Source organism: Lissotriton vulgaris, chromosome 1_1, assembly GCF_964263255.1.
Source record: "Lissotriton vulgaris chromosome 1_1, aLisVul1.2, whole genome shotgun sequence".
In the NCBI taxonomy this organism is placed as follows: domain Eukaryota; kingdom Metazoa; phylum Chordata; class Amphibia; order Caudata; family Salamandridae; genus Lissotriton; species Lissotriton vulgaris.
Window position 1 is genome coordinate 594,275,627 of NC_141685.1, and position 15,932 is coordinate 594,291,558.

Consider the following 15,932-nt stretch of genomic DNA (forward strand, 5'->3'; position numbering starts at 1 on the left):
TTTCTCCGGTGTTACAGTCGTCGCTGGGCTGTTTTCTTGACGCGAGAGTGCATCAGCCTTCCGGTTATCACAACCTGGACGAAATGTAACCGTGAAGTGAAATTCGGCAAAAAACAGCATCCAGCGTAGTTGTCTAGGAGTAAGGTGACGAGCAGCTCGCATAAACTGTAAGTTACGGTGGTCGGTGTACACGGTAATTTGCTGAGAGGCTCCCATCAACCAATGCCTCCATTCTGCGAAGGCGTCCTTGATTGCTAGCAGTTTTTTTTCCGCAATGGTGTAGTTGCGCTCCGCGATGCTCAATTTTCGAGACATGAAGGCAATGGGATGGAGATGACCGGTACTCACATTCCTTTGGGAGAGCACTGCTCCAACAGCCAGTTCGGAAGCATCCGCTTCCACCACAAAAGGGAGTTTCGGATCGGCATGGGTTAGCACCGGTGCAGTAGTGAAAGCAATTTTCAATCGTTCAAAAGCTGTCTGTTCGGCTAAACCCCATTCAAAGGGAGTGTTCTTCCGGGTTAGCTTAGTAAGTGGAGTTACCATGTCAGAGAAGTGAGCGATGAACCTCCTATAGAAATTCGCAAAACCAAGGAGTCGTTGAATGTCTTTGATGTTGTGAGGTCTCGGCCACTCCACGATTGCACGTATCTTTCGTTCCGCCATCACTTGACCTGAAGGAGTGAGCATAACTCCTAAGAATTCAACAGTGGTGACATGGAACTCACACTTCGTTAACTTGCAATACAGATGATTCTGGTGTAAGGCGTGAAGGACTTGACATACATGTTTTTGATGTTCCATTTCCCCGTTAGAATAAATCAGGATGTCATTAATGTAGACGACTACGAAGATGTCTAAAAAGTCTCTTAACACCTCATTCAAAAAAAATTGAAAAGAGGCTGGGGCATTACAGAGCCCAAAGGGCATCACCAGGTACTCAAAAAGCCTGTACCATGTTTTAAAAGCGGTCTTCCACTCATCGCCACTTCGCATTCTCACTAAATGATAGGCTCCTCTCAGGTCCAATTTGGTGTAAATGGTGGCAGATCTCACTTGCTCCAATAACACTGGTATCAATGGGAGCGGGTACTGATTCTTTATCGTTATGGCATTTAATGCCCTGTAATCAATGCAGCAACGTAACTCCCCATTTGCTTTAGGGATAAAAAAAAGCGGGGAAGCCGCTGGAGATCTGGAGGGCCTAATGAATCCCAACTTAAGGAGGTCATCCAAATATTCTCGGAGATGTTCAGTTTCGGGTTGTGATAGAGCGTAGATCCTACCACAGGGAATCACAGACCCCGGCGTCAAATCAATACGGCAGTCGTATTCACGATGCGGAGGGAGCACTTCAGCCTTTGTTTTACTGAACACCTCTTCATATTCTTGATAGCAACGAGGTAGTGCTACATCTTTCTCTGCGGCCGTGGAAATGTGATGAGTAGCGGCCAGAGCCATGGAAGGTGTCGAATCCTCTCGAAGGCAGTGTTCTTGACAATAAGCGGAGCGGAACTGCAAGGACTGATCCGTCCAACTGATGGTGGGCTCATGTTTTTTCAACCAAGGAAGTCCCAATATTACCCCGTAAGTAGGGGCATGAATGAGGTTGAAGGATATATTTTCTGTATGATATTTCCCATACCACATCTCGTATTCAGGCGTATGTTGGTTGATAGGGCCAGATTCCAGTTCATGTCCGTCCACCGCAAAGACAGCCTCAGGAACAGACTTGGTAACAGGAATTACCCCCAAACGCCGTGCTTCCGCTAGATCCATAAAAAAGCCCGTGGCTCCAGAGTCTATCATAGCTCTAATGTTCTTGGGGTTGTGGTCTATCCACAACTCCATATCCAGAAAGAATAGGTGATTTCCCACGTAGTCTTCTTCTGTCACTGAAGGGATGAAGTGAGTGCTCGAGTTTCTCCCTTCTGGTAAACTCAAGCGTTGGAGTTTTCCGACCCCTTTTCAACAGTGGACACTGCAACCTGTCCTGCACGGTAACGACCCCCCTTAGGTTTCACAGGGCATTCCCTTAAGAAGTGTCCTTTCTTTCCACAATAAAGGCAGAGCCCAAATTTACGGCGATGTTCTCTTTCACTCGGGGTTAGGGATGCCCGTACCACTCCGATTTCCATTGGTTCTGCTTTTCCTTCGGGCTTCTCCCCAGTGGCTGGCTTTTCACCCAAAAGTAATGGTCTGTCCTTTCTTCCTTGTTCTCCTTTTCGTTCTCGTAGTCTGTGGTCTAAACGTAAGGCCAAATCAATAAAGGCAGCACATGTCGTAGGTTGGGGTTCAACTTGAGCGATGACATCTTTTAGGTTTTCTGTGAGTCCCTGGTAGAACAAAACCATTTGCTTTGCCTCAGGCCAATCAGTTTCCGCTATCAACCTCCGAAAATTGTTCAGATATGTTACTAAGTCGGAAGAGCCCTGTTTAAGAACAAGTAATTCCTTATCAGCGGAAAAAGTTTCGGCCCGCCGGTCAAAGGTCTTTTCAAACTCTGTCTAAACAGATCCCAATCATAAAGAATAGCGTCATTACTCTTCACTATGGGGACCGCCCACTGAGCTGCTTCTCCACCCAGATAGGAAATCAGAAAAGAAACCCTGGCTTGGTTGGTTAAGAAACACTTAGGTTTACAAGTGAAGTGTAACAAAACCTGGGTCATGAATGCTTGTACCTTTTTTTATCACCCAGAAATCGTTCAGGGGGGGCCAATGGTACAGGGGAAGGCATTTCTACCACTACTGAGGCAGGTTGAGGGGCAGGGGCCCCTGCATCAAAAGGGTTTCGCTGTGCGGCATCAAACCGAGCCTGCAGTGCGGCGGTCTCTTGACGTGAGGTGGCTAATTCCGTTTGCACTAAAGCTAACGCTGCCAGGACATCGTCTAAGGTGGCCATCCCTTTATTCAACACAACCAGGAGGAGAAGAACTCGTGGGCCGATTATTCTGTCAGGCCTGTCGTCGTTGCTCCTCAGGATTGGATTGATGCTATAAAGGGGCCCACCTCTAGATCATCCCAAGTCTGGCTATTAGTAACACAGACTATTAAGGAGATCAAGCGGGGGAAAAAATAGGGAAGTCCGGAGGGGAACAGCTGGGCGACTGGAGCTGGTAACCTGTAAATATATAAAGCAGGGGATCAATGGGAGAGTCACTCTAGACCTAAATTCTCTCTACCAAATATGTTATGTTTGTCACCCACCTGAAAGATCATACAGGTAGGTTGGAACGAAGAGTGACAGAACAGGCGTCTTCTCAATTCCCAGACTTTCCTGCTTAAATAGATAAAGAAGACCATAAATATGCCCCTTCCTGCCCGCCTCTACGGATAGGGTTCAAAAGCACAGTATATGAGGAAGAACGTTTAAACACCTACCCTACTGAGAAATGGAAGAGGACATGAAGGCCAACAAGAATTCACATAACCTATCACTCAGTCCAGTGAAAAGAAAACAACATCCCCTCCGATGTGGAGTTAAATATAGTACAGGTAAGTGCACAAAGCACCCTAAACGTATCTCAACCAGCTAGAATGGGAGTCTTTTAGGGTACTAATCCAAGAACAAAGAACCAAAAGAAAACAGCCCAGCATAAATCAAAGGTTGTTAAGGACTTAACTCCCCTGCAGATACGACTCTGCAAGGAAAAGCAGGAACCACACTTCTCCACAAGTACAAGGATACTTAGCCTCAGTATCCAACCAGAAAGTAGAACCCAACCAAGTTGGAGATAACAGAAACAGTAGTTTATAATTCAGCACAATACAAGCACCCCCCTTGATCGGGGGAAACCTGAATATGAAGCTCGCAAAACGCGATGTGGGCGCTTCCTAAGCCCCTCCCAAGTAATCCACAAGGCGGTGAAAACAGAGTTCCAAGAATCGGAAAATCAGCTACCGATACGGGCGCTTCCTAAGCCCCACCTAGTATTCCAACGGGTCCGAAGTACAATCCGGCGTGAGCTTACCTCAGCCCACTGAAGACAGCACCAAACGAAGAACAAGTCACACGAGCAGTCCTACTTGCTCGCCAGGAAGGAATAATCGGCAAGGCGTCTTCCACTAACGCCGTGATATCCCATTTCCTGTTCGCATATCGTCATTCCTACGCGCCGCGCTAGGAATCATGGGAATTGTAGTTTTTCATGCTCGGTACAGATTCAAGCTGCAGGCAGTGATTTACCAGCGGCCGGGGAATCCTGACAGTGAGAGGGGTGATCTTTACTTTATTTTTGCCTTTTAGGGACATCTCAAAATGGCACCCAAGTCTTGCGAGATTGGACGGTAATGTTGGTTCAGGCATCCTGATTTGTCAAAATAAAAAGTCAGGGCGGAGTCAAATTTGAGCATTGACAAGAGCTGCAAAAACAGTCCGAGCACATCAAAATATTTTTTAAAATGGATTGATTTTAGTAGAGAAGTCACGTGTGACATTAATAATTCAAGGTTACAAAGAGTGTGATGTAGAATGTAATTGAGATGTAAAATAGTCCTCGTGCTTTGCAGAGCAAACACTCATAAATTGGAGAAGAAGGGTACACCCATACAGCCAATAGCATTAAAGTGAGAGAGAAATACTCCACCAAGTTGAGCCATGGCTTGATTGTCAAAGTCTCAAGCCAATGTCTGGAAGAAAAAAGCCAGTGGTTGGAGGAGGAAAACCCACAGCCCACTGTAAGTGTATCAGAAACAACAAGTCAGATTGATAGCTGCACTCTCAAAACCCACACCTAAAAATAGAGAAGAAAAGATTAAAGCCTCAAAATATCAAACAGGTGAAGCATTTTCAGACTGGATCTGTGGATCCGTTTTTGTGCCTGAATACGCTCGATGGTAGAAAAGCTACAACAAATTAACCTACTGAAATCACTATCCTTAAAAAGTACTGCATAATGAAAATAACAGGTGCCTCAAACAAGATCAATATCATACTTAAAACAATGAAAGCATATCACCATAAAGGAGTTACTATCAGTGACTGAAAGTTGAATTCATTTTTTTGTGACAAGATGTATTCATGTACATTACAATTACTTAAGTAAAAAGAAGTGCCAGGAGATACTTCATTCTGGTAAACAGTGCACCTCTTGTAATGATTTGTTTGGAAGATAACACTACATATGTGCATACACCTTCAGGACCTATCTGTTTTAATGATACAAACAGTTTCTAAGCAATGCAAGGGAGGGAGGGATAAGGGTTGGAAGGGGTCAGAATGGGATCCTGCCAGAGAAGTGTAAATGTTATGGGAGTCGTAATGCCAATCATTTATGGATACTGTGCAATCAATGCAGAGTTACTGTTAAAAAATAATAAAACATTAAAAAAATAATAATAATACAAACAGCTGAGTCTTATAAGTACTTTTGGATATTTTGGATACCTCTTCTTCCGATCTCTGTTTCTGGCTAGGGGTTTCCCTCTGATTTTATAAGCCTACGAAGAAGAGCATTATTACATGCTTTCTAAAGCGAAGCAGGAAGAGTTTGGCACAGAAGGTCAGTAGTAGTGTGCTAGACCTTTAGATCCTGCTACTGTGAACTTTGTTATCCCACAGTTTTTCTTGATGTATGATTTTTTTAAAAACATTTCTTAGTGAAGCAAAATGCAGATGGTAGCTGGAGTTATGAATTTTGTTTAGGTCTGACAACAGACGGCTTTGCTGTCTGGCAACATTCATGTCACCGCCCAAACACCCAGATAAGGGTTTTGTCTCAGACTACTTATTCCAATGTTTCATTTTCATTTGGATGCTGAGCTTTAATTTGTCATATTGGCCCCTGTTAACTGCAACACTTACAGTAAAATAAAAAGAAATGGCCAAGGCAATAGGTCTAGCTTACACTTGACATTACATGTCAGACCTATTGGAGTTTCCAATGCGTGTTACCTGACGTGTTTTGCATGTACAGACTAACATATAAGGGGCAGAAATGCAAGCCTCCAGGAGTACCTTCAATGCATTTAAAGGTGAGGTACACTCACTGAATTCAGATGAAAGAGGCAGTAAAGGACATGATAAAAAGAGTATGTGCAGGTTGCGGTAGTGTGATAAAGTCATCTTTGTTTTCATGCTGGGTAGGTGTCTAGTGAAAACTGATCGTCATATTCCCTTTCTGGAGAAGTCATTATGGCATTTTAGAGAGTGGCTTGCTGCAGTGATTGAGCTCCCACTTATCCTTGAAGAGACAAGCTAGGTGTCAAACTTCGGGGAAGTTAAACATTGTTGTCTTGACATTTGTGGTAGGAAGGATTAAGGGCCTTCGTAGCCACTGAGTTAGATAGCCAGGCACACCACTTAGACTTGAAGGTCCGAAGTCTACTTACAATTTAATAGAATATGTGCTCATCTGGAACGTAAGCAATGTATCCAAGTAGAGTGAGCGAACATAACTTGAAAAAAATGTAAGAGGAGTTTTTATAAACATATGAAATATCTCATAATAAGCATGACAACTTTTTAATGAATTTAAAAATGAATGCTTCATACCTTAATTGTTTCATACGTGCCCGTGATAAGCGCAATGAAAAGACTCAGCACCATGTAGATGAAGAGGCTGATGAAGGAGTAGAGGTAGATCCGGCTAAAGAGCCACACCAGCAGACTTTTCTGTTGCATTTGAGCAAATGTGGCAAACATGTCGTCTCCATTTATCAGGGAGAAAAGGCACTCCGACACAGTGTTCAAGGTGCGAAACTAAACAGGCAAGAAGTAAGACCATTAGTAAAGAAGTACTCCAGAACTTCAATTTCTAGAGTTTGTAAATCTCCCTGCCGTATACAGCTTTTACTCCTGTGCTGGGGAATGTAACAATATGAGCACTTAATATGAAAGGGTTTAGGGTCAAAATGGCCTACAGGACAATCTGGCAGTGTGTGGACAGGCTCTGTGGTGTGTCAGCTACCGTTGCAAACACAGGAAGCAGCATCAGGCAGCACTGTGCAGGTTATGGTAAATTACATTGGGAGTGTGGACTGGGCATTTCCTATGGTATGGAATTAGCTGCATCATATGATATTGGATCTTCCGTGGAAGGTGGTACAGTTCTAATTTCAGAATAAATCATCTGGCACCCAAGTTGCTGCACACTCACCTTCCACACTTTCCCCGCTCTCTGAGTCTAACTCATTCCTGCCTCCAGCAGCACAGGGGATGAATGCACCAGGGATTGACAACTGCCAATCCCCCTGAAATACCAGCAGCAACTATCTGAATGGATGTGGAAGGGTGGGACTAGTGAGCAAATGGACTGTGGTCACCTGCTTGTGCAGCGTGATCTCTGTAGGGGTATCTGGGAAGAGGTGCCAGCTGCATGGCTGGTTATGTGATATAGTGCTGTATGTGGCGGCCTCACCCGGCAGAGAAAGAGTTGAGGAACCGGGCAGGCAAACACAATAGTGTTGGATGTGCAGTTTCTTCCTTCCATTAATGTAGTAAAAAACGTTTGTGGGAGCTGAACACTCCCCAGTTTCTTAATAGCCTCAACACCGGACTCCCTAACAAATACATATTCAAACTTTAAATAATTCAGAGCCACTCTGCTCACCCCTAGCTTGAAATAAAAGACGCTATTATGTCTGCACTAAAGGTTCTCTATTGAATCACTGCAAAGGAAAAAGCTAATTTGAAATTCTTATGCACTATCCACAAAGCGTAACATGGCTGATCTACAAAGTACCTGTCACAGTTGCTTGTCCATTAGCTTCCCACTAAACCTCTTAACCTTAATTTACTGCCCAGACTTGTTACATTACATTCATAGGAATTAACTTTCATGTGAATGCTCATCTTTGCTTTTCTCTCTACATGGAATCTGACTTTCTCAAATTCAAGAGACCACTAAAACCCATTTTATCATGAGTTCTGGCCAGCCATCAAGTGCCTCTCCTCCTTTCCTCAGGCTGTAGATCAAATGCCTAAAAAACAATTTCCTCCCCTCTATCCTGCAGAATCTTCATCCAAGTATTTATTACCTTTCTACCAACACACAGAGTCAATTTATTACTCCAAATGATAATGCTACTCCAATTTTTTTTTATAATATCCAAACGTAATCTATCTTTCAATCATCTATGTACCTGGTCCAAGGCACTGTGAGCCTGCCACAAAGTTTTTCTGCAGTTCTTTGCAAAAAAAAAATAGGAAGGAAGTAAAACAGAAATAGTGCTATACTGATGATATAACCAAGTTAGACAGGTAGCCATGGAACACCTTTTGACTGATAGTGTTGAAATGCAGTGAAGGGGGTTTAATAAAATCAAATATTCCTTTGTCCTGGGTACTCAGTATCAGATTTCTGACATTAGACTTTGTGTCTCTGAGGTGTCTGAACCCCAAATGAAAGTCCCTGAGAATGTCATTTGATTCCAGGTGTGAAGATGGTTGACAGATGACAACTTTTTCAAGTGTCACAGTAACACAGAATAGCCTAATGTAGGTCAGTAGTTTAAATGAATGTCTGGATCCGCCAAAGGTTTCTTTGCAAAAGCAGTGATGACGATGTGTTTGAGGCCTTAATCATAGAGAGACAAAGAGATTGATTAGTCTGGTGATTAAAGGTAAAGGTGTAGTGAGATACAGGCTAACCACTTTTAAATTACAATCATTGAATAACTAAGACGATTTTTTGAACGATATCAAGATTTTTCTAAAAGTATCATCAGTAAGTGGCAAGTACTCTTGAAGACGAGTAGAGCAGACATCTACAAGGGAGTGAGGATAATCAGTCCAAGGCGTGGCAGAAGAGATGCTCTCTCAGAGCATTTCAGCTCATTTGAGGGAACAAGTTGTCGGTATACTACAAGTTACCATTTCTTTATAGGCATAAAAAAGGCCCTTTGGTCAAATTATACCCCAGTAATGTGGCCTTAGAAGTCACGTTTTCTAGCTTTGGTGCAAACCTCTAGATTTAAAAGGCATGTGGTTACATGAAATCTTGCAGACTACTATAGTCAAGGTAAGGGTTTTTGTGCTTGGTGTCCACTCTGACAAACCTCGGGGGCGGACCTGCACAATGCAAATCCTTGTGAGTCTCTCTTAGGATGGGTTGTTTATAATTTATATAATTTTGACAACTGTAATTTGTAACTTTTGTTTAGTACTTAGCTGTCCTTTTGTATTAAAGTACTTTTGAGATCTGGTCTGACAACTGACAGATTTCTTAAGTGCTGCTGAGATACAAAAAAGAAATAAATACAAACATATCTACTTATACTTGCATACACCGTCACTTCTGCTGCAGTCCTTTGGGTTTCTTCTGCTTCAATCCTTCAAATTTGCCTGTGAAAGGTAACATTTCTTTTTCTTTCCTTTTCTTTTTTGTTGGACCATCCAACAACTTCCAGACAGTGCTACTGGCCAGACTTATTGTTAGTGCCAATGCTTGTTTTTAACTTGTGCAGGTGAGGGAAGTGCTTTCATATGAGGAAAACTATTATGCATTTCCTACATTTTATTAGTATTTGAGGAATTTGGATCATGGAATGCCTCCTTTTTTGGAAGGCCCACCATTTGACAAAATATTCTCTTGGGAGATTTAGAAATTGATTTAAAGTTTGACGGATGGGTCACTCTATCACAAAGTGACAGAAATCCCTTCTGTCGTATTTCAAGCTCACTGCATGGTATGGCACTTGTAATGAAGTGGACTGGAAATCTGTTATGTTGTGATGGAGCAATCCATCCATCAAACATCAAATCATGCCCCTAGTCCTGCTTATGTGATATAACCATACTGTGGAACTTTTGGTTGAAATAATTGTATATTTCCATACTACACACTGCAAAGTGGTAATTATAGGTAGTAACAGTAGAAGGAGCTAATTCAAAGGAACTCAAAATCCCAAACTTTCCCAAGGAGTTCAGAAAAACTGTAGATAAATAATGTTCTTGCTAAGGTTTTCATGGGGTCTCATGCTCGCTAAAATACAGTTATAGACATACATTGTTAGTAAAACTGCTTCTTTATGGTCCAATAAATATTTGACCTTGCGCAACCTAAAGTCATAGTTAAGACAATGGTGGAAGGGGTGATATATTATTGAAGGACAGATATTATGTTAATTTTAATTAAACGTGTGCCTAATTAAAACCATTTACACTTTTCTAACCAACTAAAATGATAGCTTCCCCAAATGTAACACATGTATTTTTCAAACTTACAGAAAACTTTGCACTAAAACAATTCTGTAGTTTGATAACACTACTAGAATTTAATATTTTTTATATTAATTTCCTGAAAATCATAAGGAGAAATGCTGCACAAAAGTTCTATAAGCATCATAATGGAAGTTAGAAGTGGATCGTATTAGCAACCACGGATGGTGGTAGTGAGAATGGTGAGATTTTGTACAAGGAGCACAGAATCTACATTGATATAAATTACTTATCATGATTTCGGTTTTAAGGACTTTTTTGCACATATTCAGATATCCAGTTTTTAGGCTGGGGGTTCTAGTTTGAGGCAGAAGTAGGCACAAAATACTAAATCTGGACAAAAGGTGTGTGGGGGGTTGTGACTTTAAATCTGTGTTGTGATTATAAATGAAGCACGTTCAAGGGACCTCGTTGCACCTTTCTACTATTGCTCAGTCTTCCATTTTTAAAGCAATAGACAATCGATAAAAATAATGTATTTTTATGAAATATTTCTGACATTGTTCTCTTTATGGTGACTACTTCTTCTCCTGCAGCTTTTTGAGTGAGCCAATAAGTCTCCTTGCTAAGGTCTGCTATATTAATCGTGATTTTAAAGGTGGGGAAGAGGGGGCACTTTTTTTAGCTGTAAGAAGGTTTTAGTGGTTAGAGTACAATGTCAATAGTTAAGTGGTTTCGGGAAGAAGAAGATAAAATGTAGTCAGTTGAATGCTATGAAAGAGGGAAACTATCAATTTCCCTCTTGGCCAGAATGAGCATTTTGCCAACTGATGCTGATACACTTTCAGATAACTGACACTTGGTAAAACATGTGAGATATGAGTCAATGAATGAGATGAAGATCTGTTCAGTAAAGGCCAAGAGGAAATAGGTACATCAGAATGCTAATAAACTCTCTCCTGGAAGAAATGTGAAGGAAGGATCAAGAACAGACTTGGGACACTAAAAATGGGAGTCATTTGAGAAGAACCCTTTGAATTTGTCTTCGTCTTCAAACATAGAACATCTGAGTGAGTCAAGAAGAACATAATATTTGACAGGGGATCACAAAATTCTAAATACAATTGAAACATTTTATAGAATTCTGAATTAATTTATTTAAGAGAATACTTCAACCTGACCGTCATAACCGTTTCTTACCCTAATAGGATTTACACTGATATCTTTAAAGCAAAGTTTCATAATTTAATACTACGGAAGATAGAAGAAGTCCCAGTATGTGAAAACAATTAATTGAATTATAAAGCAGATACTCAAAAGACTTTGGAAGTAGACCACAAGGATCTTGATTATTTATAATTGCGACATACAAAACAAAAGCTTTGCAAAATAAGTTTGCCTAACTGTGCATTTGTGTTCAAAAATTGATTGATACAGCAATGAAAATTTAATGTGAAAGAAGGTGTGTTATAATTCTGTTTTTCTAAGTAGTATATTGCAATACCTTAATATGGTAAGGCCCGAGTACAATCCATCCACAAAAGCAATATCCTAGGTAGATCATGGCGGCACAGCAACAGAATCGAATAACATTGGGTAATGCTGCCCGTAGCGTCAAAATCAGAAGCTGCAGAAGAGTATGGTAAACATTAAGCACTTGTTTAATATTGCGTTATAAACAAGAATAAATTAAATAACAATAGCATTGTGGCACTGCTAATTTCTCATTTTGTATTAGTTTAAAAATAAAATGCTACATTTATTAAGAAGAAACCAAACAAGGCATGAAGAGTAATGAAAACAAGGCAACATTAAAACACATCTCTTACTTCTAAGACAGAATCCTTATTTCTTTAATTACATACTTACATTATACTTTTTGAAAAAGCTAAGGTATCTAATGACACCAAGCCACACAAACAGCGTAGAGGTTCCCAAAAGTATACTGCAAATGGCATAACTTGAAAAACTCTGTAAGAAAAAACAGAGTTTGCATCACACTATTGTATATTGACGTTTTGTTTCAGCCCTTTACTAAATACGTGTATAATATCCATACATACATTACTAGAGAAACAAACATAACCAGAATGGCTAAAAGCAGCAGCAAAAAATAAAAAAAATAGTCAGGGCTTTAGAGATCTTTAAAAAATTAAGGTGACTAAGGATAGCAAGAAGAAAAGTGGGAACTTATTCCTGATCTACGTATCAATAATCCTGAAAACATACCTCCACAACACGCAATTTACACATGGGGGAAAGAGATGTAGATGGAAGATCACCCATGAGTGTAATTTACAAAATGTTTGAACAATCAAGTGGGTTCAGTGCTGAATGACTTCTGCAGATAGCAAAGAGCACAAATGTAAGAATCTCTGTCCAATTGACAATGATGTCAGGCTTTCACATGCATGGGAGACATGGTTGCATTTCCACAGGTGCATAATGATTCGAAATGCAAAGCTTTTTGTTTCTACGTAACTTTGCCAAGAAATAAATGCTAGTCCACATGATAGGCTGCTGCAGTCATCTAATCAGCAGAGTATAGAGTAAGACACTATGTTCTCATGTTGATCTTGAGCCCTCATTCAAAATTAGAGGATTTGGAACCAAGACCAGACCACTGCTTCAAAATGTGCATGAAAGGACAGTTGCTAATGTAAAGTGAGGGATTTAATTTCAACAGTTGGGGGTTTCTCCATACTATCAACCCACTTGTCCCTCGCTCTGTCATTTTACAATTATTTGGAAGAATGTGTGACACAAAGATTGCTAGGTCGCCAGCAAATGCTCCCTCAAATGCAGGACAGAAATGGGGATTGGTTTGCCAAGGCAGATGACTAGCTGTGTGTCATTTACATAGGAAATAGTGTACAAACAAAAAACTGCATGGACTTTTTGGGGGGTCTTACATGTGTATGAAAAGCACCAGGAATAGGGGTGAGCCTAGTGGTACCCCACTGAGAATGGCCCCTTCAGAGTTGTATAGAGTGTAGCGAGTAACACTGCAAACAATTACCAAGAAATAATGCAAATCACATTGACACTGGGTCTCCAACCCAACTTCCTCCAGGTCACTGGGTCAGAATGGTATGATCCGCAGTAGCAAATTCAGTGTAGAGATCCAAGATGATATTCTAAGAGTTGTCACTCTAATGTAGAATGACCATGAGATTAGTCTCCACCATAACCAAGACAGTCTGCTGAGGTGGAATCTGAGTTGCCATGGATCTAACACTTCAGCTCCTTCCAAAAGTTTAGTGAAAACATTTTCCAAAAGTTTGCACAAGGGCAGAGAATGGCATTTAGGGATCAAAGCTATTAGTATCATCTACATCCCAAATTGAGTTTTCCAAGGGAGGGAGACTACCTCTTACTTCACTCAGCCAGTTCCAGTCCCTGAGTTAATCTACACAGGAAGATTGAGTAGAAGGTACATATTTATTATCAATGCTCAAATACTATTATGGGATAGTATGTTATGTAGAGATAAAGGACATGATTTACATGCAAATGCAAATTTTATGCAACTGTAATTTTTGCAGATTTATGCATTTCATGAGATTCATAAAAGCACAGGAAGTATTTTCAGAAATCGCAGAGTCATGCTCCTATTTCCTCTGTTTGTACTCCTGCAGATTTCCAGGTGTTCTGCGATGGACATTTAGGACTAACACAATGTTTGCATTTGCACATCTTTACCCTATTTTGTTTTTTTTCTCCACATGGAAAACATTTTCAGTGTGGGGATATCTCTTACCTTGCACCGGCTAGTAATAAGGTGGATACTTGTGGATCTTTCCCAACATAATTGCACACATCAACACTTATTAACAAAGGTTGTTTTCAGATCGCATGGCTGCCAGGATTTCATAAAGGAATTTCTAGCAGGCCTAAGTCCATTTACTTGTGAGGAGATCTCCACCGCAAGTTCAAAGTTCTCCACACCCATACATCCCTTTCAGGAGGTGGGAAGTGGACATTCAAATGCATGGTTAGCATTGAACATTTGTGAACACCCATACACATGTTTTTTTGTCATCATTCATCATCTCATCTCATTCCCCTTTCGACTTAGGGAAGGGTTGCCCCTTTTTCAGAGAGGAAAAAGGAATGTATCACACTCAGATTTGGTGAGGGTGTCGGGGAAGAGGTTTCTCCACCAGAAAAATATTTTCCTCCCAAAGAAAACAAAAGTGTGCATTTGCACAGGGTATTCTATTTCCCCTATGCAGAGTTCCCTGCTTTGAAGCACTCCGCATATCGGGAGTATGAGCTCCCTGAAAAAGTCACATGACCATCCCAGGAAGATGAGTGGAAAATGCATCTGGTAGATCTTTCCATGAGTATTGATAGGAATGTGTATGAATTGACAAGGGTGTACGCTTGCATGTGCAGGTTTACTACTTTCTTTGTGAAGTGAACCTATATGTTTACTCTTGCTGGTAGAAGTGCAATTAGGGTAAGAATATTCAAGTTCATGTACCCATTTTGAAATATTGTGGCAATCACAAAGGTCAGCTTCTGGATTTTGCATCTTTCCATGTGGCTCTCCCTACTCTTACCTTGCGATTGAATTTATCCTACCTTCAACTAAGCCCCTAATGCTGAAAATCAGACCACCTTTCAGTTGTTCTGCATGTTTAAATTCTAGCTGGTACTTTAATTTACTATTAATTCTATCAGAATTTCCCAAGCAACAGATGGTAATCTAAGAAAAGTACAGATGAATTGGTGGAAATGTAGAAGGAACAAGTTCCTATTAGGTGTCCGGATGGGTGGATTTATACTGTTTTATTCCCATCCCAAACTTGCAGTTCATCCTCCCTTTTTTGAGTTTGGAGAACTACAGGGTTTTTACTGGAGTAGCCAAAGCTGGCTCTCCAGCTTCAAACCCTTGATTTAGAGGCACGTCCCTCACCAAGCTGGTAGTCAACGATTTCACATACCGCACCCTATTTAGGGCTGGATGAACATCGCTTGATTTTGCTGACTGGGGCCCCATTTGAAACACTGAGGTCCGAGGTAAGGAAATCACATTATGACACCTAGCACACAAGGAGAAACATCCCTTCTTATGGTTGTACAACTTTACAAAGCATACCTTTTCAAAGCATGCCTTTACCATGCATATGCTTTACCACGCATGTCTGTAAAAGGCAGGTACATATAAATAAGGTAAGTTAAACCTCTCTCTCTCTCTCTCTCTCCACACATTTATTTATATTTATTTATTTATTTTCTTTTTCTTTTTTGGGGGAGCCCCCAACACCCCCTACTTTATTACATCCTTACCCACCCCAAACCCTAAATATACCCTTACCACTTTATATGCTTATCCACCCTAAACCCTAACAATGCCCTTACAACTCTATATGCTCACCCACACGTAAACCCTAAAAATACCCTTACCACCCTTTGCCCCTACCCACCCCTAAACTCTTTTGATGTCGTGGAGCTGAATGTAAGCCTGAGTCCCCCCTCAAGTGGTACGAGCACCCGCCTGCGAGTGCAGTGGGTTTTGGTGGCCAGAGCAGTTCAACTTCGATGAGATATATAACAATGTCGGACGAACCGGATTTGTTACCTTTGGACCGTCGTGCAACCCTCAGACCTCAAAACCCAAGGTCTCAAAATCTAATTGGAGGTGCCGATGGCAACAACAGTGACAAAGAGATAGGAAGACAAAACGGAAACACCAAGAAAGTATGAAAATGCAAGTAACTAACAGTAAATCTGAAATAGGGATGTTGATTATACATCTTACTAATCTAACACTATACAAAACAGAAGAACAGATCTTATTGTTGGGACTTTCATTCTGTCCAAAG

At 41.0% G+C, this 15,932-nt stretch overlaps 1 protein-coding gene across 2 annotated transcripts in view; it reads right to left on the reverse strand.

The window, feature by feature from the left end:
* MCOLN3 (mucolipin TRP cation channel 3) overlaps nucleotides 1-15,932 on the reverse strand; it is a 426,432-nt gene that overhangs the window by 36,385 nt on the left and 374,115 nt on the right. For both annotated transcript variants that reach the window (XM_086936329.1, XM_086936328.1), the window contains exons 10-12: nucleotides 11,971-12,072; nucleotides 11,606-11,728; nucleotides 6,496-6,702 (exon numbers count right to left, since the gene is read on the reverse strand). In XM_086936329.1, coding sequence (XP_086792455.1) covers nucleotides 6,496-6,702; nucleotides 11,606-11,728; nucleotides 11,971-12,072 — 432 coding nt within the window. The remainder of the gene's footprint in view (nucleotides 1-6,495; nucleotides 6,703-11,605; nucleotides 11,729-11,970; nucleotides 12,073-15,932) is intronic.